At 38.7% G+C, this 26563-nt stretch overlaps 1 protein-coding gene across 2 annotated transcripts in view; it reads right to left on the reverse strand.

Annotated features, from left to right (window-relative positions):
* aff2 (ALF transcription elongation factor 2) overlaps window positions 1–25362 on the reverse strand; it is a 201466-nt gene extending 176104 nt beyond the window's left edge. For both annotated transcript variants that reach the window (XM_088081386.1, XM_042493782.2), the window contains exon 1: window positions 25096–25362. In XM_088081386.1, the coding sequence (XP_087937512.1) occupies window positions 25096–25148 (53 nt within the window). In that variant the 5' untranslated portion in view covers window positions 25149–25362. The remainder of the gene's footprint in view (window positions 1–25095) is intronic.
* Window positions 25363–26563: the final 1201 nt, after the last annotated feature.

Consider the following 26563-nt stretch of genomic DNA (forward strand, 5'->3'; position numbering starts at 1 on the left):
GCCATGACTGTTAAGCTGTGACAGCCAATCGATGTATTCGCATCGCTCACGATTGGTCGGACAGGTGTTTTGCCGGGAACGCCCCCACTGCGGATATCACTACTGCGCACAATCAGGCTCTCAATAACATCACCCTCGTAGGATGGCAACATCTGTATCTCAGATTACCTAACTTGAGCATGGGGGGGTAAGTGGGCCATCTTCATATACAGTCAAAGTACAGCACGAAACACCCTCGTTTCCGTGCCCTAGACCCTCGTTTCAGATAAGGAAAACCTCCTTCAACAAAGCTGAAGAAAGTTAATACCGGATGTGGTCGCTTAAAATTTCTGAGTTAAATTTACTCTACTGATACTGAAAATTGTCACAAATTATTACTCCTCTGCAGCTTCATATCATCAGTGTAAATATCACTCAGACTACTACTCGAGAAGCCAGTCAACAAGTGAGCAGGCAAGTTGCGAGTATCCCACACATCTCAAAGGTTACTGAAAGGCATCAAAGCAGCCGTGAATCAGGCAGCTGCTAAACAACAACCTTGGCCTTTATAAGGAACCAGCCACAGGTCTCTCAGTGATGGGAGAGTAAGTGGAACTAGAGAAGAAGTGGGACTGATGGCCATTTTGTGAAAATGAAGCATTCACAAATCAGATTTTTTTTTCTCAGCTACAAAAAACATGAGAGCACAAAATTTAAGTTACAATCCACATATCAAAACAGAGCATCAATGACAAAAAAAATGTTCATTTCTTGTGTAAAATTGCCAATAGTCCCTCAGTCAAATCATTTGTAACACTATCTAAAAAAGGTTGGCTGACTTTTTAGGGCTCACTTAGTACTTTTGAAAAAGATAAAGAAAAAAACCTCCAGAAAGTAATTACATTTGGATTCTCAGCACAGTGCTGTGTAACATTTTAGCGATCTCTTTTTAGTCTCTAGAAATAGGAAAGTTGAAAATTATCTCTGACAAAAATAACTAAAGCATGATATTATAAAATAAATGAGGAAAATATTACAAATCCCCATGAAGCCAAAAGACTTGAGTCTAAAGGATTTAGTTTGATAACATGGTGATTAAACTGAGAGAACAAGAGTGATAAAAGAGGAAAACCTGAGAGAGAAAGAATAAGACACAAGAATGAAAACAGTGGGGGAGAAAGGACAGCGTTAACAGCATACAGAGAGATGCCAGGCATTACTTGTTTATGTGAGAACTTGCGGGAGGTGGTATGTATGTTAGGCTTAGTGTTTATGTGTTGTTATTTACAGTAGCATTAACAATTTGACCTGGTTTCCTCCTTTCTTTCTTTTGAGGTTCAAGCCCCGCAGGGTCTAAGACTCGATTGTTTTTGCTCAGGTTTCTTATCCCTATTATTTTCCTCCTGCTGTTTCACAATGTCCCCCTGGGAGCCTGCAGACTTGTGTATAACCACATATCTAATGATGTGCAAATGCTTCAAAACAAATGTTGCTCCTATTTGCCAAATGGTGGCGCTAAAAATAACACAACCATTAATGTGTACTACTGCAATCAATATTTTATGGTTTTATCTTAAAGTCTATACTTTATTATTATGGTTACAGTGTCTCAAAATGATGTGCTAGTGATGACTGATTTATATTCAATGACTTCACCCCCTGGTTTGTGAATTCACATTTAAAGTTTCAAGTTTAGCATTTTTTTAAAAAAAAATTGGGGGTGTTTTGTGTGGACAGCCTTAATTATGCGTAACTTTAATCCTTAATAAAACTTAAATGGGTGAGTTAAATTGCATTTAACATGGTGGTCTATAGGGATTGACTCTGTTTTGGAGCTAGCCTCAAGTGGCTATTGGAGGAACTGCAATTTCTGACACTTCCACATTGGCTTCATTTTTACTAATTTTATTTCCACGAATTCTAATAATTTAGTATCATTATATTCTTTGAGAAATTAGGGGCAGGGTGAGGCAGATTTTCTCTTAGTAAATCCAAGGGTAGGGTGAGTTGGGTCAATTTTTTTAAGAATTGAAACTTTAGTTACAGCCCCTCTCCCAATTGCTAATAATTTTTGTACACCCCCTTAGGCTAAAGTTTGATAGGCATACACTGTGCCAGCAGGTTGTCTTTGTTAAGGATTTCTAAAAAGGCTTGAGGAATGAAGAGCACCCAGTATCATACAAGAAAATTACCTTTTTTTAAATTATTTAATTGCATAAACATTGTAATTTTGTGTAACAAATGTCTTCCCCTAAGATGTGTTTTCTTACTTTGCCATGCACTAAAATTATACTCCAAAAAATCAATCCTCTTGGGGTGTTATTTTCAATAAGTTAACAAAATAGTATATTGCAGTTATTCTTAATAGAATTTATTTCATCAAGACCAAACTCATCTCAAGAGAATGAGTAAGACAAATGCTTTATAATTATTTTAAGAGGAGGAAGAAAACACACAAAAGCATAAAAGACTCTATTTCTTTTCCAGTCGTCTATTGAATATCGCACTACAAGCAACATGAGGGGGGAATAATGATGAGAACATCAAAGAGATGATTTGAAAGACAAACTAAGAAACACCAGTGGAGAGATGTGGGACTGCGGGCAACAGTAAACACAAACAGTAGGACCAACCGAGCGCACAAATGTGTGTGTCCAGTGAGTGTGTGTGTATTGACACAGACCCATCTCTTCTTATCCTGTTGTGTGTGTGAGTGTGTGTATACTCAAACACATACTATACGCTCGAAGATGACTCAAACTGGGAATAAGGAATTGTTCTCCCCAAAATGCATCAGATCCAGTTCCCAAGAGCTGAAAAATGCCCTGAGACTACTTTAAAAAAATCACACTGATGAATCATGCTTCACTTGACTTCATCTGTCATCATTTGTGTGTGCGAGCCAAACTTAATGAAACTAAAACACAGCAGACCATCAGATACACAAAACAACACCTCAGGATCAATACACATTTAGACAGCCTCTACGTGGTTACAGATGCGCATACACAGACACACATAATGCAAATGTGCGCACACACACGGTTGAACACGAGCCAGACTCACACACACACTTAGCGTATTGATTGAGCTCCCTGTTAGCCATTTTCTCCACTAGCTGTACGGGCAGAGTGAAGGCTTACAGCTTGCAGTCTGGCCTCACCAAACCACTGCCATCTATCTACAGGTTAATGAGGCTCAAATAAGTTTTTTTCTTTTTTCTACTGTGCTTAGCAGTAGTGGAGTCAGGATTACACATGATTATAAATGATACACCTGGCTGCCTAGGATGTTGCAACAATATGTACAGTATTTTAAAATGGTCAGTCCTCACTGAGAAACACAGAATGGAGGAGTAACATGTGAAGTAACTATTCTAATTACCTCATCAGAATGATGAAACTTATTACATTTATTTACTTTTGTAAGAAATGTTTTAAAAGGGGTGATAGAGCTGCAAAGACCTAAAAACTTAAGTGCATAAATGATGTGCTCAGATTTGTCTCAATGGCTTTGCTGACCCACATGGTCCAAAAATACACCAAAAGAGGCATTCCTGCACAGCAAAACGATGTAAAACAATTATTGTTTTAACATATAAACTTTTTACTTAAAATATAAATTGTTTTAAATAAGTAACCCCATAATTTTTCTCATTAACTGCCCTGCAGTGAAAAAAACTGTTAGAAAACAGCTTATGCTGATAGCTGGTTTTAGTTGGTCTTAGCTGGTCTTAGACTGTCTTAGATGGTCCCGACCCAGTTCATGCTGGTCTTTGATGGTTTAGCTGAGTGGGCCACCAGCCAGAGGTACTGGTGTGACCAGCCTGTCAAGCTGCACACATTTATCTTTATGCATATCCCCTGACAGTAGACTTAACTGATGTATGCCTTTTGCTTTTCATACTTCCCCCTCATTGCACTGTTTGTCTCCATACTTAAGGACGTTGATTTGGTTCCAATGTTAGAGGAGCTTCAATGCATAAACCAGCTGGAGAGACCATCTCAAGCTAGTATGACCAGCTAAACCATCAAAAATTGTGCAAAAACATACCTTATGCTGGTCAAACAGCTTAACCATCTTAAGTTGGTCAAGCTATTTTATTCAGCGTGCAACTGATTACAGTAACATTTATCTTGTAATTTAATTGATCCCCAACACTGCATGTAATACTAGTGTTGATGTGCCTGAGAAGCAACAGCAGTTTCTATGAGGATTTGTGCATTTGTGTCGTGGGCATGCTCGGAGGTCTTGACTGGATTCTGAGAATTCGGGGGTTGAGAAAGGATGGATACATAGTATTGATGCTGGCGGAGCGTGTAAAAACAATTTATCTGCAACAAATGTTCATGCTATCCGCTGCAAGCTGTTTCCTAATGTCAAATGTACAAAACAAATGAGATCTTCTTTCCTTTTTAAGAGTAGATACAGGACCTCAAGAGCAAATTCCACCGAGGAGGAGATGTTAGAGGTCAACTTTTAAAGCGAATGCTAATGGCTATCACACAGACGCCCCGTGAACCCAGCATGGGAGTCTGCCAAAGACTCCGAGACTTTAAGACCACAGCCTGGGAACCACTCGACTGGTGCACACACACAAAAACACACGGAGACATACTGCTGAAGCAAGAGAAGCTGAGAGAGATGGGGATACGCAAGCTCCCACATTCACACAGAAAATAGATCTTTGTGTCCTGCTGGCTTTCAGACAGACAAATTGTCTGTCTCTAGATAATGGAGTCTCAGAAGTGAGGATGAGGAGTTGTGCTGAAATTCATCTATTCATAAAAAATAAGACAGACGGAGAGAGAAGATGTGGAAGAAGTCAGAATGAAATAGGAGAGAGTGAAGAAGACATCTCGACAGTAATAGAGATAGGAGGGCCTCAGACAGAGAGGGGGCATGTTAATTAGGGAGTAGGTTGATAACAAATGTATTAGCGGGCCTCTGAAGGAAGGCAGAGGAGAGGAAGAGGGGTGAGAGAGATAGGAAAAGGTTAACAGAAAGAGGAAAGAGAGGGGAGACACTGCAGAAGAAGGTAGCGAGAGACACAGGATAATTATGAAGTGGTTGATAAAGAGGTAATAAATGTCCAGGAGTGACAGAGACAGAGGAGCAGTGGAGGAGAAAATGAGGACTGGGATCCTTTTGATAATAAACTTTAAGCATCGAATAAAAAGTTATTAACACTTTTATTTATTAACTTTGGGGAGCGACACTTGAGTGGTGATGTTGTAAGATTGGAAATGATGAAATAAGGGAAGAAGCAATTTTTGGTTCTAAAAACGTTCTGAGGATGGTACAATGCAACCTATGCAATGTTTTAGTAATGTTTTTAGCAGAAGCTTTCTTTTAGTTCCCAATTAAAATTTTTTTTTTTAATTATTGACATACATTACATTTTCATTAAAAAAAATTGTAAGGGCCATTATTATTATTATTATTATTATTATTATTGTTGTTGTTGTTGTGGTTATTTCAAATAAATTACTTTCTATTACTTCATTGAAAAATCCACAAATGTTTTAAAATCTAAAATTAATTCTGATACACAGCTTTCTCTAGAGAATGTTACAATGGTACTGCATTGTATCTAAATTCTTAATACACATAAAAAATAAGGTGTAAAAATGCATACCATAACTTTCACAATCACAATTTGAACATGTAGTATGGAAATATGTTGAGATAGTTCAGCACAGTCTCCAATTGGAAGTCTTTCAGTTCCAGCATCATGAAACAATGTCTACCAACACACCATGCATTGCCATAATGCGCCACAAAAGATCGATATTTTATAAAAAAGTACACTTTTGTGCACTTACTGTGAGACGTTAATCCAATACTATGCTTTATTCATTTAAGACATTTCCTGCAAGAAGTTAAATCTAAATATTAATATTTCTGTTCATTCCCAAGTCCCAAACCGTTTAACTACTAATCCCTGTGGCTCTTCCCTTCTCTGGATAGCCCAGGGGACGCACAGACATCCGCACACACTAAGCTGGTCTTTGGGGAGCCGGGTCCTCTCCTTCAGGGGAAATAAAAACCACTGAAATGTCTTCATTTCACCACTTAGTAGTTTACTGAGTGTAGTGAGAATAGAGAAACAATAGGCTGGATCATTATAGTGAAAATATGCATTACCTTATCATCTTCCACTTCATACTAATGTATTGTAACATACTGTAGGTGTTGCAGCATCTTGCAAATTTTAGAGTTCATGAGGTTTTTTTTTCTCTATCTTTGGCTTTTCCCATGGATCAGCTGTCAGTCAAACAGCTTCTGCACTGTACTTTCCAGACATCACCTGCCAATCAAAACTTGTGTGTGTGGTCTTTTTATTCAGTTTTCTCTATTGGTGGAGTTTGAATTGCTGTAGTTGGCGCTCTTTTCTTTGTGCAGCCATGCAGCTCACGCTAATCTTCTCTTTAAGACAAACTAATGGCAGACATTAAACATAACTTGGATTTGCAAAGAAATTTGTCGAACAGCTTTCTCGTATTTTGCGTCCCGGTGATTGAATAACCTTCAGGACGTACTACAGCTTAAGGGCATCGTCACACATAACCGAATACAAGCGAGTAACTATTGCCTGCCGAGGTGACATTTGTTTGTATTTTTCATGATCAATATCGCACAATGTCTAATACTGAACACGGCAACAATCAATATCTCCTCCGCTCATACTCCTTTGTTTTTTGCTATGGCTGCGACTTTGCTGGTTAAATTTCACCAAAGTGCAAATCCCCATGATGGAAATAGGCAAACTGCCACCAGAAGTTTGAATGAAATAAAAAGTGAACAGGAGGTAAATATTTGCCAATGTTATGCACACGTGTGACCATGCCCTATTGTTTTTACCTCCTAGGGAGAGTTCTTTAACTAGCTACGTGGTGCTTGGTGATCTACCAGTACATGCTTACTTCCTTTTGTGCGCTGATACCAAGCAGCAACCTCTGCAACTAAAAACTGAAGCCAACAAAGAAGTGCCAAAAACTACTTAAAGCCACTTGAAGCTGTCTCCAAAGGCGGATCAATCCGCACAGACCCCCACTTTTGTTCTCAAACTAATTTTCAATTCATGACAATTGTAGGGGGGGTGAATCTTGAAACTTTTTCAATTAACTCCTTTGTTTACATTTTATCAAGATTTAAAATGATGCATAATTAAAGGCGCACAGCTTTGAGTGACAGACTGTGCTGAGAGTGTCGCTACATCGATTATTCTTCCAGTCTGTGGGTGATACAGGGGTATATGTGGTGCTATACATTTCTGACAGAGACAAGAGGAAAATATTTATTTTTTAATTTGGGTTGAACTGGCCCTTTAAAATGCTTTTTTTAAATTTCCCTTGTCTGATTTTTTTTTTTTTTTTAAATATTTTTTAATATATTTTTTAATTCTTCTTTTCTGTAATGGTGTGCTATCTTGGCCAGAACTCTCTTGAAAAAAAAAAGATTTTAATCCCAAGGGACTTCCTGGTCAAATAAAGATTAAATAAATGAATAAATAAAATCACTTCCTGAGCTCTGCAGGAGTTTCCCCTGAAAAGACAGACCTGCATGACATCAAGCATTTACAGCAGCAAATAATAAAGCTTTAATAAACTGAAGGCCACTTTTAAAAGCTGCTTTGTAAAGAGAATAATAAATCATACGATTGTGCAAATATGCTGCTGATAATTACCAGAAATTGTGATTTTACTTTTTAAAAATGATCAAGTTAACGTCCCCACAGCGGTGAGCTGAAGCAGTTGACTTTGCAGTGTACAGTCCTAACTGTGCTCAAAAATTAAAACATCAAGATGTTGCGGTAAAACATCTCTCTATGGAGAGCAGGACAGAGCGGTCCCATGTCAAAAATGCAGGTGTTGTGCTTTGATAAGAGCATCATTAGGCAGTGTGTTAGCAAATGTCTTCGGGGTTCTCGTGTTAACACTGTAGACCAATTACAGTCAAACACACGCACTCTCTCTCCATCCCTCTCTCTTCTTTTACTCTCTGCGTTTCTCCGAGGTCTCGCTGCCTCTTTCTACCCGCTGTAAATAATGTAATTTGTCACAGACAGGCCTCCATGTAGGAGATGACCTTTCGAAACCTCACAGTAAATTGGCCACGGCTAGAAAAGCTACGTCATTAGCCCTCTCTGTCTCCGTCTCTGTCTCGCTCACACTTCCTCTCACGTCTCCCTGCTTTCAAATTCAGTTTTATTATTTCTGTTTAATTTTAAATTCAGTGTTTAATCTACTGTCCTGTGAGGCTAACTAGCTCTATAGCTCCGTCTCTTTCTGTCTCTCACTGTGCTGCAGTCACACGCACACGCACAGAATCGTAAAGCCTTAACCTTTCATTTAATGGGGGTTTTGATTAGCTGATGTGACCAAAGTGTTTTCATTGAAACACTCTCAAGCACTTCGCGCTCTGTATTAAGTCTGTCCTTGTGATATTTATGTAAGCCGATCATTTATTTATTTATTTATTTTATTTCTGCAGAATTTATCCATTTTGTCTTGTGTCAGTTTGTTGACTCTGTATCCATCTACACATTAAATCGTGTAAAGCCCAGTTTGCACAGGACCAGAATTACCTGGGGACTTCTAGTCATTTTTAATAATTGCTATTTCTGTAATTTTTAAAGTAATAATTCCAAAATATCTACCATATTTCACTAAACACAGAGGTTATGCGATAATATTATTCCCTTGTGAATCGGCATCTCAGTGATTCAGGGTCGTATTTGTAAGTTTTTTGTTTTTTTACATGCCTCATTTCCGTTTCTTTCCCAGTTGGGAGGTATAGAGTCTGCATTGGCAATTATAAATTAAAGTTTGACAATATTTTAGGTGCAAGGAGCTCATCACACTACACAGCATGGAGACCCGTTTGCAGAAACACCACACTCAAAGCTCACTTTTAGAAAAAAAAAAGAAGAAAATGATTAACATTACATCACTGTGAGCTGTACTATGTATTATTTCTGTGCTAGTAGAGTGGAGCTCCTGATGCAACATATCTGGGTAGGGCTGTGTATTATTTAAAATATTAAGATACCAGTGCCAGCACCAATACTTGTAAAATGATATAAAAAAATAGAGTCCTTCATTCAGTACCCATAGCCAAATGGAGTGGCGTGAAGTATAGTCATACTTTTGAATATTTTTGAGGTGAAATGACACATTGAACTGCAAACTCAATCAATCAAATCAATCAAATACACCACACTCAGCCTCACCACAGCTGCTGCTGAGGGAGTGCTGTTAGAATCACGCAGTTTATGTTACCTATCAATGTATAAATGAAGAAAAGGGGTGAGTATGAGTTCAGCATCCCAGCATTTTAATTTAATATTTAGAATTTGTAAATTTTATCACAACCTTGAAAATTGTCATGGTCTGGAGATTTACAGAAGACTTTAAAAAGTCACTACACTGGGACAGCTCACTGTTGGATAGCACAAAAGGTAAATTACAATTAAATTCAAGGTGTCATGTCAGAATATTTAAATGAATTATGATGAATTTTAGAAATACTCATATGCCCAACACTTTGGGGGGCATTTTTTTGGGTATCCTAATTTCAATAGGTAGGTCTAAATTCAGTATTAAATATAATGAGATTTATAAGAAACAACCCTTAAAAAAAAAAAAAAACTCCTGATGTAATTTTTACAGTAACTGTAGAGCATAAACTCCCTCTAGGTTGCTGAAACTTTTCCAGAAATGTATCAGATACAAACATGGAGGACACGACTTCAGTGCCCTCAGTGTTCGCTCTGCCTGTGGTGCCTGCCCTGTGCAAGCTGTGTGTAAAATTATGCGTGACTTATCAGAGGTCTGAGTGTGTGGCTCTGCCAACAGGCTGCTGGGATGAAACACGGAGGATGCAATAATTTATTTAAAAAATAATATCATTATTATTGCAGATGCGGGTTTACAAATGTGGACTTGCGCAGACACATCACAGCATCTTTGTGTTTTTAGTTGTTTTTTTTTTTTTTACCATAATGATGGTGGACAGAATGAACCTGCTAAAACATTTGAGTTCAGAAGGCTAAAACATCCTTCTATCAGACAGCGAGACAGGCTTCCAATGTGTCTGTGTAAAGCGGGAATCAAGTCGGCTTAATGCCACCTTAAAATACTCACACACACACACACACACACACACACACACACATATATATACAGATACAGTCACAAAGTGGGTATCAGCAATATCAACTGCCAACTAAAGCATAGAGTAGTGAACTACTAGAGCACTGAGTTCAAGGCAGGGTGTGTGTGTGTGTGTGTGTGTGTCTGCATGTGTGCATGTCAAAGAAAGAAAGAGAGAGAGTGTGTGTGTGTCCGTGTGTGTGTCTGTGTGCATGCGTTATCATTCCTCAGCACCATGCTCCTCTTGGCAGATGGCTCTGCCAACCTCGGGGGCCTGGGGTGTGTGTGTGTGTCTGTATGCGAGTGTGTGTGTGTGTGTATGTGTTGTGTATTGTCTTGGTATCTTGGGGGCACGAGGGCAGAAGCTACCTGGTGTTGACTGCCAAGACTCTCGCTCTCCTGAGCTCTCTCTTTCTCTAAACCCTCCAACACACACACACACACACACACACACACACACACACACACACACACACACACACACACACTCACACACTCACACACTCACACACTCACACACTCTCCTGCTGATATGCCTTGCCCAGTCACGACTTTTATTATGTACAAGACTGAATTTTGTTTTTTTAATATAGTGCAAAGTAAAAACTCTTTGAAAGCTACTATAATAAAGACTATCATTGCGATTATTATTTGGATTATAGAGCTTATTATTTTTGCGTGTAGTATTAGGAGAGATTGAGTGAATACCTCAGTGTTATCACAGAGAATCACATCATAAACATCATCATGACAATGCTGCGGTCTGAGTTAGTGTTACAGAACAAACACTGTACTCCACTAACTAAATACTAATCAAAATTCCAAAAAAAAATTATGGAACTCTACTTCAAGCAAATACTTGATTAACTAATTAAACTTAATTAGTTTTAACAACAAATTAGAGAATGTAATTCCAAGCAAGCTCTTCATTAACTAATTTGACCCATTCCTAATTCAGCTCTCACAGCGATGAATGGATATTATCAGAGGCAAACAGTTTACTAGTGAAATTAATTCATTACCCAAAAAAAGACACATTTCATATTACCATGCACTACATATTGCAATGAGCACCAATTTCCAGCTACTGTATGCTGATACATATCCGATGGATGTTCCAATTTCTTGTAATTTTCACATCATTTTCTCTGTGGGTTTAAAACTCAGCTCGCCCTCCCCCTTATCTCTCCGCTGTGTTTTCTCTGATAAAGAAAACGACCCCAAAAGTAATCTTTAAAAGAAAGACAAAAAAAGCACTCTGGAACAATAACTACACAGATAAATATGAGTATTAAAAGGTGGGAAACTCTGCCAATATTAGAACAGCAGCTACAACAGTGATCTGATCCCATGGGGGAGATCCAGTACACTTATGCGCGCTATTCTGCTTTATAGTCTAATTAGTAGTTACAAGGCTTTTAGTCACATCTATTGACAAAGCTATGGCATTTTTGCACACCATTAACTGAAAATAATATCTGCACACAGTGCAACAAGCTCCATCTTGTATTTGGTGCTCTGACAGCTCACATGTGAACTGTTTTAAGCAGCTTCTGATGTGGGGAACACTCACATCTCCTCCATAAGTCTTTTTTAATAAAGATATTGCAGCTCAGAGAGGCATACCTCAGTATAAGTACTTGAGCTGCACTCATGAGTGACTTTTTATTGCACCTCATTGAGCCACTGAGTGCCTGTTGGGTCTTGTCATCTGATGTTTGTCATGGTGATTTGCTGTGTGTGAATGCTCTTTTTCTTTTTCAACTTCATTATGTTTTTGAATTTTTAAGACATTACTAATAAAAAAGCACATGAGCAAAATCCCCTGTTTTTCCATTGATGATAAAAGATGGAGAATTTGTAATTGTCTCGCTGGAAATTTGTTATTTTTAGTCCAAAACTTACATAGTAATCTTGTTTATTTAAAGATTTAATGCAAATTCTTCTCCAAGTCAATAAACACAGTAGAAGTTTGAGGTCTGGGGATAATGACGTTATGGCTTATAGGCATATTGCCCTTTACTGAAGCCTACGGCCTTTTGGCTAATTATCCATGACGTGCAGGCGGAGAGTGGAGTGTGCAATAATCATGGGAGCCTAAAAACATATATCCTGTGATATCCTCAGCCAGTGCTAGCATTTATTGTTGCAAATAATAAATACATCTGAGAACCGGTTCCAATCAATCCTTTCAATTCTGAGCAAAATGGCTTGATTTCTTTAAAACAAAAAACGTTGAGACGGCAACAAGTAATTTAAGAAGAAATTACCCAGAAAAAAGCAAGAAATTAGTAAAGAAGTACAAGAAAATTACCTGATAATTATTTTTAAAAAGAAAAAGGAAAAAAATACAAACAAACCAAAAAAAAAGATCAAAAGACAAAGAAAATAAACAGGGAAATAACCTAAAAAAAAAAAGAGCTGTTTAAAAATCCTAAAAACTGTGTAAAATATTTTTAAATATATAAATGATAACTATAAATTCAGCTCTCTGGAAATCTTTCCCCTAACTTAAAAAAAACCCAATTCAAAATCTAATCTAGTTGCCCATTGCCTTTTTTTCCCCATGTTTTAAAAAGAAACCAAACCAATTTGCCGAGGCTTCAAAGGTTTAAATACTTGTTAAAGACATCTGAGTGCAGCACAAGAAGGTGATCCAGGTTTCAAGGGGTTTAATATTAGTAGACAATCACAAAACTTGCTGCTGCATTATTACTATAAATGAACTTTACATAAAACAATCATTTTGACTGGGTATCTAAAAATTTCCAAGCCTTGTGGCATGTTGATTTTCACTTTTTGGTGATGGCAGTAGGATACTTCAGCTAAAACAATAAGGGTATAACACCAAAAATGGTTGTAGGATGTTGCATCTTATTGGAAACTAGTTCCAAACTGTCCAGTCCATCAGAATTGTACGCCACCGAGCTTATTATTTCTTTAATCAACAGCAGCATGTTTTTCCCTTACAGCTTCGCAGTAGGCCTTGGCAATATGGTAAATGTAATATTTTTGACCAAGTACCTTGTTATCCATAGTGATTTAGCAATATTTTTGATAAAAAGGCATCAGTTATGTGGATAAAATGACTAAGATGATAAATCTATGGCAAATAAAAAATATAAAATAAAAAATAGTCTGATAAGTTCTGAAAATTACATCACTTTCTTGTAATAGATCTGGGTTGTATGACTAATAATATTAGGTTTTTTTAAGGCTATTTTGTGAAACAGGATATATCTCGATATTTCAAAATCTCCTCTAAACTACTGTAGACTACTAAAGTACTAAACTACTATATCAACAACTGTTATACTAAAGTTAGGCAAAATTAAGTAGTGTTATTAAAAGTTAAATGATGTACTGTTAGAAAAAAAATAAAGTAGGGTTAAATAAAGGTAAATAAAGTACTGTTGTAGTATATGCTGACTTTTTAAGTACACGGAAAATAATTGATCAGGATAACAAAAAAATCTTACTGATAAACAGATCAATTACCATCTCTATTTATGTGACTGAGAGACTACAAACATGTTCACATGTTAAAGAATGTCAACATTCAGGGCTAAAGGAGCAAAGGAGGTGTTTGGTCCAATCAGTTTCTTTCAGATCAGGTTACCAGAGTTCCTCCTTCTGTAGACCGGGTAAGATTACATTAAACAGGAGCAGGTAAATCACACCTTTGCCCTTGTCCAGTGATGATTAGATTTCATCATTTCCCCGAAAAGGAGCACAAAACACTTGACAAGGTGAAGTCGATGCTCTGGGAACGCGGCATGTAACAGAACATATGCGTTACTATATCCTGCTGAGGTGCAAATTATGGCTGATGGAGCCTCCAAGACCTTCGACACCCCTGAAGAAGTCGCAACATTCAAATCTTCCTTGGAATAGACAGATGGCCGACAGCATGTTTCTGGACATTTCCAACTCGATACATCTTGAATAGTTTATTCCTTAATGCAATTTCTTTGTTTACATGCTCAGCACACTTCTACTCTTGGCTTGGAATTACTGCATGACTTTGAAACGTATCGAACCATGTGCTGAGGTGTAATATCACAACATTTTTGTGTTGGTGTCAAACATTATAAACCATAATATATGTCAGGTTGTTTTTGCAGCCAAGAGCTACCATATGCTTCCTTAATTTGATCAAAAATAATGTAGGATGCGTTTTAAGCCTTAGGGACTTTGGGGGCACAATTTATGCACTTTGCATTCTTCATTTTTGATAATTTTGATTGTGTTCATGCGTATGGCATCAGTTTTGACCACATTGAGAATTTTTGTTAATGTTGTAATTTCCAGCTCAGCTCCTACAATAATTCCAAAATACACTGTTGAAACAAAACTGTTGCATTCATACTGTTAAGTGCAAAAAATGCTTAATGCATGTATAAAAACATGCATTGTATTATTCTTGGGTATCATTCTGGGCTTTTATCTTGGAATTTGTCATTTTTACTATTTTCCACCTTATTTGCATGTAGTATATTGAAAGGAATTAATTTTTTAAAAACATAAAGGCACCATTACAAAAACCTAGCATTTAAAGGGTTATAATCCTGAAAATTAATGAATATTTGATATTTAGAATTAAAACTGATGTTGGTTGAAAAAATAGACTCAATGAAAGTAGAAAATCATATTAATGTATGATGTTTTTTAAAGCTTGATTTTGAAAAGCGCATTTTGTGCGTGGAGCGATATGAGTTAAAGCATGCCCTAAGGGTTAATGAAACTCTACTGAAAGTTCAGTCAGGAAGACTATTTTTTGCATGCTTAGCTATTTCTCATACCATGTGCCATTCACTCCTTGCATGCATGCTCATAATTTCTCGCGGTCATTGTCGGGGCTGTCAATTGAGACATCAGCTGCTGTGTCAGCTGATCACAGTTAACTGTAGCACAGTGACACAGCTTCTCGGTCAGTCTTTCATTTTACTGCTATTTGTTTTACATATGGTTCTCTTCTTGCCTGTAGTTCTTAATGCAGCGGTTGTGTGCACCCTCCGCCTCCCCATCACGGCCAAGTCTTCACAGTTTGATCAACCTTAGTTAGTCATCAGTCTCACAGTCATCAGCCACCACCACCAGTGTCTGGACTCCTTCTCCAAGTAGTCCAGGCACCAAAGACTCTGTCAAATTTTAATCATCACATCATCAGCAAATCTGCACACCTGTAATCTGCACTAAGCAATTATCTTTACTTCATTCACCTGTCTTATCTGAAATATCCCTTGAGCCTCATTCCCACTGCACAAAAACCCCGCCAACACCAGCTTACATCTGGCTTTTTAATGCAATGAGAACGTGTATGATCACCATTCACACCTGGGTCAAATGACTGCGGAAGTCACAGGTTTTTATCACCTCTGGCTCTGATCAGCAATCCCTGACTCCTTAACCAGCAAGATGCAAAGACGCGCCATGATTAATTACCGCTCATACTCCTAAGCAGTGCTACCCTGCACCTGTCCTACTGCCTGTCCATGACATCCCACAGACACATCAACAAAACAACCCATACACACACAAAAGCTGACAGAAAAGCAGACTCGTGCACTGCAGCGGTGTGTTCACTGGCAGACGGAATGCAGCCACTTACCCATATTTAGCGGGTTTACCCGTGTTTGATAAACTCGCTTGCATGCACTAACTTTGGTGGGAAAGGGGTATTATACAAGGTTATCATACATCTGAGGAAGAAATGTAAAAAAAAAAAAGATTTTCCTCACTTTGTCTATGAATACTGTGATAAACCAAGAAAATATCAGACAAAACTTTTGTCAAAAGGGTCAATTTTTAGTGTTTCATGAGTTGAATTAGTTCAGGATGTTGAAAGTCCGTTCTGATAATACTGATATTTCAGTCTCCTTTTTATTCATATTTATTTTCCTCTGTAACAAAAGAATGTTGCCTCTGAGTTAATAGAGACCATCGTTGCTGGATTGGCTCTAGCATCCACTTTTAAGGAGCAATTTTCAAAGCTTAATTACTATTGATGAAGCTATAGAAAACATACAGAGAAGGAAAGCCCCTGGACCAGATGAGCGTCGCAGTAGCTTTGATAAAGAGTTTATTGAAATTATATGTATTATAACTCATTTCGTCTCATCTTTAAGGGATGCTAATATTTCTTTTTCCTGCTTTTTCCCAGTGTCAGAAAAGATGGTGTCATGCAGGCCAACTGCTTCCATGTGAACTGAAGGTGGGAGGAGGAGGGGGGCCGCCCTCTCCTTACATCTCGGTTGGGCAGAATTTCACTGATAAAGATAAATGTTCTGCTGAGGATTTTATATCCCATCCAGATGGCTGATATTTTATTTTCTTATAAGACACTTGAGAAACCGAACAGATGGCTCAACTCTTTATATGTGGCAAGTGCAAACCTTAAAATGTCTTCTCTCCAACTCAGCCCTAAACAGGGGTCTGAGTTTACACAATAATAAAGTTTTAACAGTTGACCTGTGTCTAAAACCAGATCTGCAACAACCTTTTTTTAATACCTTAATTATGGAAAATGACGTACAAGTGTGGTCAATTAAGGTTTTTGTGTGATGTGATAATATAAATGGATTGTGTGCTGAATAATTAGCTCAAAGGCTGCTTAATTATGACTTCTTAAGATTCTTGAAATTGAGGCATTTTATTATCTCCTGTACTACTTTGATGACTGACAGCGCTGTTTCTATCGTTATTCTGCTTCAAGTGTTTCTATAGATATCTCCTGCTAAGGATAGTAAAAAAGATGTGGTAGATGCAGCTGTCAGCAGTTAAGCGTTCGCGACACGTGAAAGATATCAGTAAGAATGAACGTACTGCATGTAATCGTGCTAAAACAGTTCAGCTGAGAATTACTAACATCCCTCACATCTCCTCTTGAGATATGGTGGGCGCTTTTTTTTTTAATCCTAATATGTCACAGATGTGGTACTTGAACTTGTTGTTTACAGCCTTGTGTCATGTTGCAGTGATGCTGGATCTAAATCCTAAAAAGAAACTGAGAAAACATTTTAAGTTGATTTGGGTATTCTGTGTCGTTATTACATCCCTATTAAAAGGTATAAACGGCTGGAAAGACATCTGTATAATATTACATCCTCTGCAGGAGAAATTCAGTCTGTAGTGGATCACTGACAAGTCCTCGCAATTACTCCTTGGCCCAGAGTTGAATAAATACTTCTGGAAAACATCAAATCCACGTGAAACCGGAGACTTTTTAAAAATCTGGAAACACTTTCTCAAAGCAGCTCCAATCAATATTTTTTATATCAACAAAGGATTAAACTGGCTGTGTTTAAAATTGTTAAATATATGACAAACCAAGAGAGAGTTATCACCAAGCTCTGCTTTTTCCTTCAGCTCTGCACAGCTTTTTAGTATCTTTTAGTTTATTGAGTTTGTTTTACTTTGTTGTTTAGGTTTGGTCTCACAGCTCTCATCAGCTTTGTTTTGAACCGCAGCAGCAGGGTGAAACATCAGGAAATAGGTTCCAGGGCACAGATATGCAAAAGGCCCCCTCAACTCTCTGACATGAAAGCAAGACACACACTTTATAGTTGTTTAGCCTCCTTTTCCCATTGTTTTGCTTTTTTTTTAAATTACTTTTCCAATTGTTACATGTCCTTTTTGCAATTATTTTGTGTCTTTTTTTTTGTCTTTTTGTCCCTTTTTGCAGATTTTTTGCATGTCTTTGTAGTTCCTTTGCAGCTCTTTGTGGTCATTTTGAATCTGTTCCCAGTCAATATGTGTTATTTTGAGTGACATTTTGCAGGTGAGGACCATGGGGCTCCCCCTTAAACTACAGGCCACTGTACCTCTGCCCAATGTACCTGCCCAGCACCAAACCAAAAGACAGAGTTGGCAGCTTCATGGTGGACATAGCTGAGCTTTTCGCAGCTATAAAGCTAAAAACACGTTCAGTAGTCGGAGGAGATCAAAAGTAGAGCAGTGTGAATGTTGGACATTCATCAGCATATGTTAATTTGGCAACATCTCTGCCTTTTTTCCTTTAAAGATGACAACTATTGGCATTTACACCTTGCTGTAGTGCCCCCAAGTGGCCAAAAGTCAACTAATGTAATTAAATAGTAAACTATGAACTGTCTTTACAAACGCATTTTTCTATATTAGTGCTGAAGCAATGAGTTAGTTAATAGATAGGTCAATAAAGAAAATTAATCTCCAACAATTCTGGTAAACTGTTAATCAATTAAGTGTTTTATCATGCAAAAATGTATAAAACACTGGCAGGTTCATGTATAGAAAAAATTATTACTTGCAATCCTACCTCTAATTTGATTTTTTCTCTTGTTGGATTTATTTATTTGCCACTGACTTTAAAAAACACAAATTTATAAATTCGTTTTTTGGAAAACGTTGAGAATGTGTGTCCTTCTAATTACTACTTTTTTAATCTCCATTTTGTAACAGCTGATAGAAATTTGTTGTTGGTGTGAATATTTGAATTTGTTTGTAATTATTGGTATACATTTGTCTTTGAGTTATGGTTATGTGGCATTAGTTTTTTTATAAATACTATAGTACAAACTAAGTACAAATGGAACTCACCGGATGGATGTTTATTTTTTCAGGTTTCAGAACCACGGACAGCGACTGCTTCCTCCCAGATGGACTCTGGGTGATCTCACTATTTTTCCCAGCTTCTTCTCTCTGGTTCACACCTGCTGACAGAGCTCTCATTTTACAGCCCTGAGGGATAATTGTCCCACCAGTATGGGATAAAGAAGGATTTCTTCCAGAAAGAAAGCTTCCTTTACTGTTATCTGCCGATAGTTTTTGAGCATTTGTTTGTGAATTCTTGGCAGTTTGGGATGAGACACAGCTTCCTTTCACAGCCTCTGAGCTGCTGGTGATGCTGGTGTGAAGTATCATCAAGAGGAGCTGGTTTGGCAAGCCGAGACCCATCACACGGCGCGGATGGAAATTTCAGTGTGATGAATGATTTTGTGCGTATTGAGCTTGCACGTGTGACTGAGCTGATTGAGAGCTTGGGAGGATTGACGGGCAGATGGAATATTGGACTGTGAGATTGAACATTGAATGCATTGACTGCAAATTGACTCTGTCACCACTTTCTTTTTTTCGTGCATACCCTGTCTTCTTCACTTGTGTGCTTATCTCTAGTTTTTTTATGGTCTGGAAACAGCATTATGACTGCAACTGCACAACACTCCAATTTTTACATTTTAAAGCAGCATAAAAATAAACAAAATAATTTGAACAATTTAAAGCTCCAGTCATAATAATAATAATAATAATAATAATAATAATAATAATAATAATAATAATAATAATAATAATAATCAGAGTGTCTTCCTACATATGTGAACTTTTAAGCTCCAAAAACACGCAGCTGGAATCTCAGAATTCTATGCTGACGGTATGTGTAATCAATTCCCTAATTAACTACTTAAACGGTTCAACCAATCACCATCAGTGTCAATTAACAGTCAAAGCGATCTCCCCCAGATTCCACTGCCATGATTAGCCGGCTACATGATGGGCAATTACAGCGAGCAGTGCACAACATTCAATGCAGGCCCTATTACAATTATACAAAGCCTTCAGATCTCCAAGCGAGAGAATGAAACAAGGAGCGAGATGGGAGGAGGAGGAGGGAGAAAGAGCAACAAAGAGGAGAAGAGATGAAAGGGTATTTCTTCAGGAGGAGGAGGAGGAGGAGACCTACAGTGTTGGATTCGTTCAGATTTAACAAAGGCGTGGGGAGCTTCAAGATTGTTTTCTCTCTCTCGCTTTTTTTTTTCCCTGAAAGGGAAAATCCACTGTCAAACAGGAGCCGCACATCAATGGCGAGTGACAGACTTTTAACTCCAATCTGACTGATTTTCATGGTTTCTATTGAAGGTGTGTGTCAGCTTTTATGCCTGTAAAAACCATTGTAAAATCTGAGGGAAAAGAGGGTCCATTTGAAAATAACGTTTCTTTTTCCCCCAGTGGAGGTGTTCTCCTCCTCACAATCTTGGACAGTTGAGTCCATTTTAACATTTATTAGTGCTGATATGGCAGCTATATCAAAGCAGCTTTTCCTCAGTGGCTAGTAAAAGACGCTGGTTAGGCTGCGGTTTGGAGCAGCAACATCGTGTGCAAGACTGGCTCCATTCCCAACCAAATACATGTCATCATGTTTTCTCTGGCCTGGAGCGTGCAGGAATTTGTATTTGTCTGATTTAAGGGTTTAGTTTGCTTGAAATGAACTATTTCGTACAATTAGACCACTTTTAAAGGCAGTAGTGCTAATACCTGCTCAGAATGGTTTAGAGATGCTGCTGTCACATCCTCCTCTGGCTGCATTCTGCTCCTTCACATCTTTCCTTAGTCTTTGTAGTCTCAGCACAATGCACTGAATAAACGGGGTTAACAGTTCACACTTTCAGACCTTGAAAGCTTTTATGGTGTGGCACTTGTTTGCACATATGAAACATGGTGGAGGGAGTTGAGAGAGGAAGGTAATAAAAAAGGTTTTGTAAGGTCAAAGCCAACTTTGCCCACCTGCCAACTTTCAGCACATCCAGCCCGATCTTACTCCAAACTCAACAAAAACAGTCGTTTTGGCAGTGATGTCGGCGTCAGACAGCAATGCCCATGCCCAAGCATGTCTGAGGAAGGGTTTGGGCTTTGACTTTATTTGTATTTTTGCACCTGTTTTTGTTTTGTCCAGCACCTAGTCTTTACTGCTTTTGGATGTGCACAATGCTTAAACTTTTTTCTAACTGATGCAAAGAGACACCTTTTGTAGCAGTATGACACACAAGCTGTGGCTGCAGTTTGTAACACCACTGGCAATAACATGAAGAGCTAGAGAATCCCTATTGAGGAGCGTTTAGGCGTTGGTGGATGGGTCCAACAACCCCGGACTTTCACCTGGGAGCACATTGTGCTCTTCCCGTGTGACTGCTTAGCCAAAATACAATGTTTTTTTGGTGGATGGGTCCAACAACCCCGGACTTTCACCTGGGAGCACATTGTGCTCTTCCCGTGTGACTGCTTAGCCAAAATACAATGGTTTTTTTTTCAAAACCTAACCACATTACACAACAATGTAAAAAAGGCTATGTCCTTGACATAGCTGCAGCAGGTTTGACTCCAAATTGCTGCCCTTTGCTGCATATCATGCCCTCTCTTTCAGCCTTTCATGCTTCACCTGTACTATTTAATAAAGGCAAAAGCCAAAAATACTGAAAAAAAGCAGCGTTTCACCTAAGTTGTGTATTCTGAAAAATAATGTAACTAAAAAAAAAAGCATTTCCTGTGAAAATGTAAGTGTATTTTGAAAAACCAAAATGCATCAACAAGCATAAATTGTACAATTGAACATTGTTGTCCCAAAACCCACAACAAACACAGGTGGGTTCCCTGCCTGTCATTTTTAGACGTGAAGGTTCAATGACAAGCACTGAATTGAGAACGCAGAAATCTGGGATGAGAATGCACCTCTGCATACTTGTTAAACTATTAATTTAAAAGCAAACATTCAGAGAAAAAGGAGCATAATTCTCTGCAGTGCAACAGGTTTTCTTTCTTTTCTGTATTTTTTCACAGATATTAAAGAGATTGTTACCATGAAATAACAGCATGGGAAAATCTCTAAAAATTCTACAATAAAGTATATGCCATCATATTGTCCAATTCTACATAAACACAGGTTTTTGAGCAAGTGCACAGAGCAGCAATTTCCCTGCTAAGGACCGTCTGAAGTGGTGCATCTGAGTGAACTTGTCTTCACTGGCTGAGGACATCTACAGGAAACTGACAATAAGAGTCCAGACCCTGCTTCATTATGCCCGACCATGAACACGCAATCAAATGTCAAGGAGCATCTTCTAATCAGGTTTCACCTTTCAGTGCATCAGCAGCTCCGCTTATTGTTGTTTTTTTTCAATCAGCTGTTTTTGGCACGTTCCTGCAGTGTTTTCTTTTCTGTAATGAGCACTTTTTTTTTTTTACGCGTGAGCCTAATTTCCCATCAGGATCCACTGACAGCGGCGGCGTGATGGAGTGGTGGCGAGGAGGGGGCGTTACATGTGTAGACACCCTGAGCTTGCTGTTGAGCCCTGAGCGGCTCCACTCCAGCAGCGGGGGGTTAAGTACCTTGCTCCAGGGCCTTTCCGTGGTGGCTGCTGAGGGACAGCAGCGTGTGTGTCACTTTCCTCGCTCACATTCTTTCCCCGCTGGAATACAGATTCAAAACAGCAGCACAGTTGCCAAGTTATTGTGCTCCCACAACAATACATAGTTGAAGTGGAGAGGCTGACTATTATACAGTGTATATACTGTACCTCTTACAGCCATTTGTAGGATTTTAGCACTTTGTGAAACAGCCCAGAAATACATTCTATACAATATTTATCCAGCACAAAAACCCTGCAGTCAAACATGTCTCATGACACATGCATTTTTTCAGTTTTCTGACAATGCATGAACTTCATATCACCTTTTATACCCAAAATATATCCCAAACAATATTTGTCCTGCCTGTAGAAATTTTTAATAAAATATGCCCCCTTTTTTATCATGAAACACTGCAGAGGCATATTCTTATTTCTATTCATCCCAAAGGAATTTCCTAACCACGGATACACTCCCCATCTCCTTATATCACACTCCTGCACAGAGCGGGACGGCTGCAGCTCAGCAGGTAGAACGGGCCGTCCACTAATTTCAGGGTTGGCTGTAAGTGGGCGAAATTGTAAAGGGCTTTGGATAAAAGCTCTATATAATTGCAGTCCACACAGTAGCCTAAACTGGGAGCTGGCCAGTGCAACCAGGGTCCAAGCTGTCAAGCTGTTCAACATTTTCAAACAGTCCCTCGGTTACTTTTTATACATCTGATTTCTCTGCAAATCAGTGTCATAATAAATTTAAAACCATGCAGAGAAATAGAATTATTTCACTTCTGTCAGCTGGCGGCTTGTCTGTACATCGTTTAGTCCTCCCGGGGTTAAAAGACTTCAACAGCACTTCTCAGCAAATGTGAGGCTTCTTATGTCCTCTGCTGCATGTACTATTACCTCACTGAGGAGAGTAATGTTTGGCAATGCAGCATTATACAACACAAATCAGGGCTGCAACTGACAAATATTTGTATTGCAAATTATTGCCCTACATGAGGGCTGGAGGATATGGAGAGCATCAAAATCACAATATTGTTCTTACCAAATAATCGTATAGCAAGAACAGCCTGGTAAATTTAGAAATTACACCACATGACTGTAATGCAGCCTTTAAATCCAGGAAAAGATGTTTACGAAATTATGATACTGAAATCTAAGATAATATATCCCAATATAGATATTATATCAAAATATGGCCTAACTATACCCAACGCACACTGAATTTTTGATACTGATGGTGTAATTGATATTTGGGAGTTTAAAAAAAATAAATCCGATAACAATATATGGGCTGAATTTTAATTTTGTTTTTGTTTACATTAACATATAACATAAAGAAACAGTCTTGATGCAAATCTGCTATTTTTTTCCAATGTGATAAAGATATACTGAGCAGAGATTTTACAGCGTAAAAATCTGCTTGTCAGTGCCCTCTTGTGGACAAACCATGTAAACAGTAGACTGAGGTATTTATCGGCCAACATACAGATACTGATATGTTTTCATATATATCGGCCATCGCATTAACCAAGTGTCCAAGGTGACATCTCTAAATGTCCAGATTTGTCCAACTGACAAACTAAAACATAAATATTTCATATCCAATATAAAACAGAGGAAAGCTGCAATTCCTCCCATCGGAAAAGAGAGAACCGGAGAATTTTTTAGTGTTTAACCTTCACAGACAAGGATTATCAGTATAGCTGCTGATTCATTTTCAAACAATTGATTTGCCCACAATTTGTTTCAGATCTATGGATCAACAAAGAAGTCACTCTACTAACTCCATATCAGCCGGCACATGGCGGCAGCATGTGAGACTGCATATACAGACCATTGTAGCACATTTAATGAAAAATGAAAACATTATTGTATATACAGCCTTCTACTGTGAAATGGAAGGTTTGCAGCAACACTGCGGCTACCCTTCTGTCCAAATGCTAGTTCTGGTAAAATGAAAAAATAATGCCTGATGATGTAAAATCATACAGCAGCCTATTGTTTACCTGAACTGCTGTTTTGGCTGGAAAAAAAATTACAGTGTTTTACTGTACTTTGGAAAAAGGTATGTTGGAACATGTTTGTATTTTTACAGCAAATTGTTACTTAATTTCTAGTATTTATAAACTAAGCAGCTTCATTGCTTCAACACACATCAACCTCCAGGGACATCCCAGAATCATCACAATCCAACTTCACTCCTTCACAATGAGTCCATGTTTCTGTGTGCCCCCAAAAAAGACACCAACCACCACCTCTGCTGCAGGTGGAGGCTATAAACTCAGCTGAACTCTGTTTACCAACACATTTTCTTAGTAGCTTTTTTGTAGGAGAATGAAATAAACTGGCATCAAAGTGTCAAACTTAGCGTGTTACCCAACATTTATTCACATTGTCTGCTGTCTGACTCCATCCCTGCTGCTCCCTCTGTCACCGCTCTGTCTGTCACACAACCTCTCACATCCTCATCAAACATTCCTCAATATCACAATGAGACTGTAAAAAAAAAGCCGGTGTGTGTTTGCGTGTGTGTGTGTGTGTGTGTGTGTGTGCGGGCTACGTGTGCCTCCCGGTTCGTCTCAAGCAGCAGCAGCAACAACGGCAGCTTTACGGTGACAAAGAGAAAGACGGTTTGCACGATTTCACTTTCTCTCCATCTCCAAACAAACAAACAAACAAAAAAACGCAATTTCACTCTTGGTTTTATAACCAGAGCGTTCGTGCCGTGACCGCTCACCCCCTTTAAAACAGTCCACATGAAACACGTCAGAGAATAAAGCAGTGTGTGCAGGACTTACCATGGTTGTTCAAGCTCCCAGTCTCTGAAAAAGTCGAATTCAAAGAGATCCATAGCCGCTCCGGCTGCTGCCGCCGCCGCTGCCGCCGCCGCTGCCGCTGCCGCTGCTGCTGCTGGTGGTGGTGGTTAAAATCCAAAGCTGGTGCTACGTGGTTCTACATAGGCTACTGATACTGAGTGTGTGAGTGTGAGTGTGTGTGTGTGTGTGTGTGTGTGAGTGTGTGTCAGAGAGGAGGGAGAGTAGACACAAGCGGCTGCCGCTGCCAGGAAGCTGCTACGTGGTCGAGGCAAGCTGACAGGCAGGCAGGCAGAGGTGGAGGGAGGGAGAGAGAGCGCGCGCGCACGCACGCACACACACACACACACACACACGCGAACACCGAGGAAGGCAAGTCACACTGAGATATATTCACTGCAAACATTTTTTTTCTCCATAACTAGCAAAGCTATATTCATACTGCAAGGATCTTACAAAAATATAAACCTCGTCTTAGCAGCTGAAAAATGATTTTGTTTAAACGTGCACTAATGTTTGGTGTGTAGGAAACCACGTGTTACAGTCAGTCACATATACACTTATGATATGTCATCTCACTATCACCGCTGATGCAAAAAGAATCTCACTATCCATAAAATTTGATTTTTTTCCTTTTTGGCACCTAATCATATTCTGCAAAGGTGCACTTACTCACTGAGTCATGACAATTCTTTGTTCAGTCACAGGTTTTGTAGTAGATGTAAGGCCATGCAGGGCCGTAAACAGGATTTCAGAAAGCCAAAGGGCTCATTTTGGTTCCTCTAGCCCAAATGTGGTCACTTCTGGCTCCAAAAATCAAAGATGGCGACAGCCAAAATGTGGGACTCCAGGCTTCCATATATAACATATTTTTTTTCAAAATCCCATTAATCACTGGCCAACTTGTCTGTTTTTAAGAGGCTTTACCAGGCTGAGTTTTTAAGCTAGAGTGATAGTACTGTTATCACACAAAACTAAAATACCTGAGGAATTCTGTGGTACTCTGTCATGCTCACTTCTCAGCAAGGGGCCAAATAACACTCCAAAATTAGGCTAAATTTTAGCAGTGGAAAAATGGCTATTTCACGGGGGTCCTTTGGCTACTGACTTCTGAATGAAAATGGGTTTTATGGGTACCCATGAGTCTCTCCTTTACAGACACACCCACTTAATGTTAGTCACATACAGTTTTTTCCGTCATTTTAATCCTAGTCAAGACAATCTGGTAAGAATAGCTTTACTCTGTCAATATGGACTGTTTTGTAATGCAAAATAATGGAAGTGAAATCGTGTGACTGAAAAGTGTGATTAATCGCAATTTTAAAAAAAAGTTTGACAGCCCTAGAAAACACACAAACCCGTTTCAAACATTGTTAACGCCACTGCATTCATACTTCCATGCAACCTTTATGAAAGCATAAATACGCTATATTATGCTTCAGCAACAACGTTG

The sequence above is a fragment of the Plectropomus leopardus genome, chromosome 8 (assembly GCF_026936395.1).
Source record: "Plectropomus leopardus strain MGB_pleo_1.0 chromosome 8, ASM2693639v1, whole genome shotgun sequence".
In the NCBI taxonomy this organism is placed as follows: Eukaryota; Metazoa; Chordata; class Actinopteri; order Perciformes; family Serranidae; genus Plectropomus; species Plectropomus leopardus.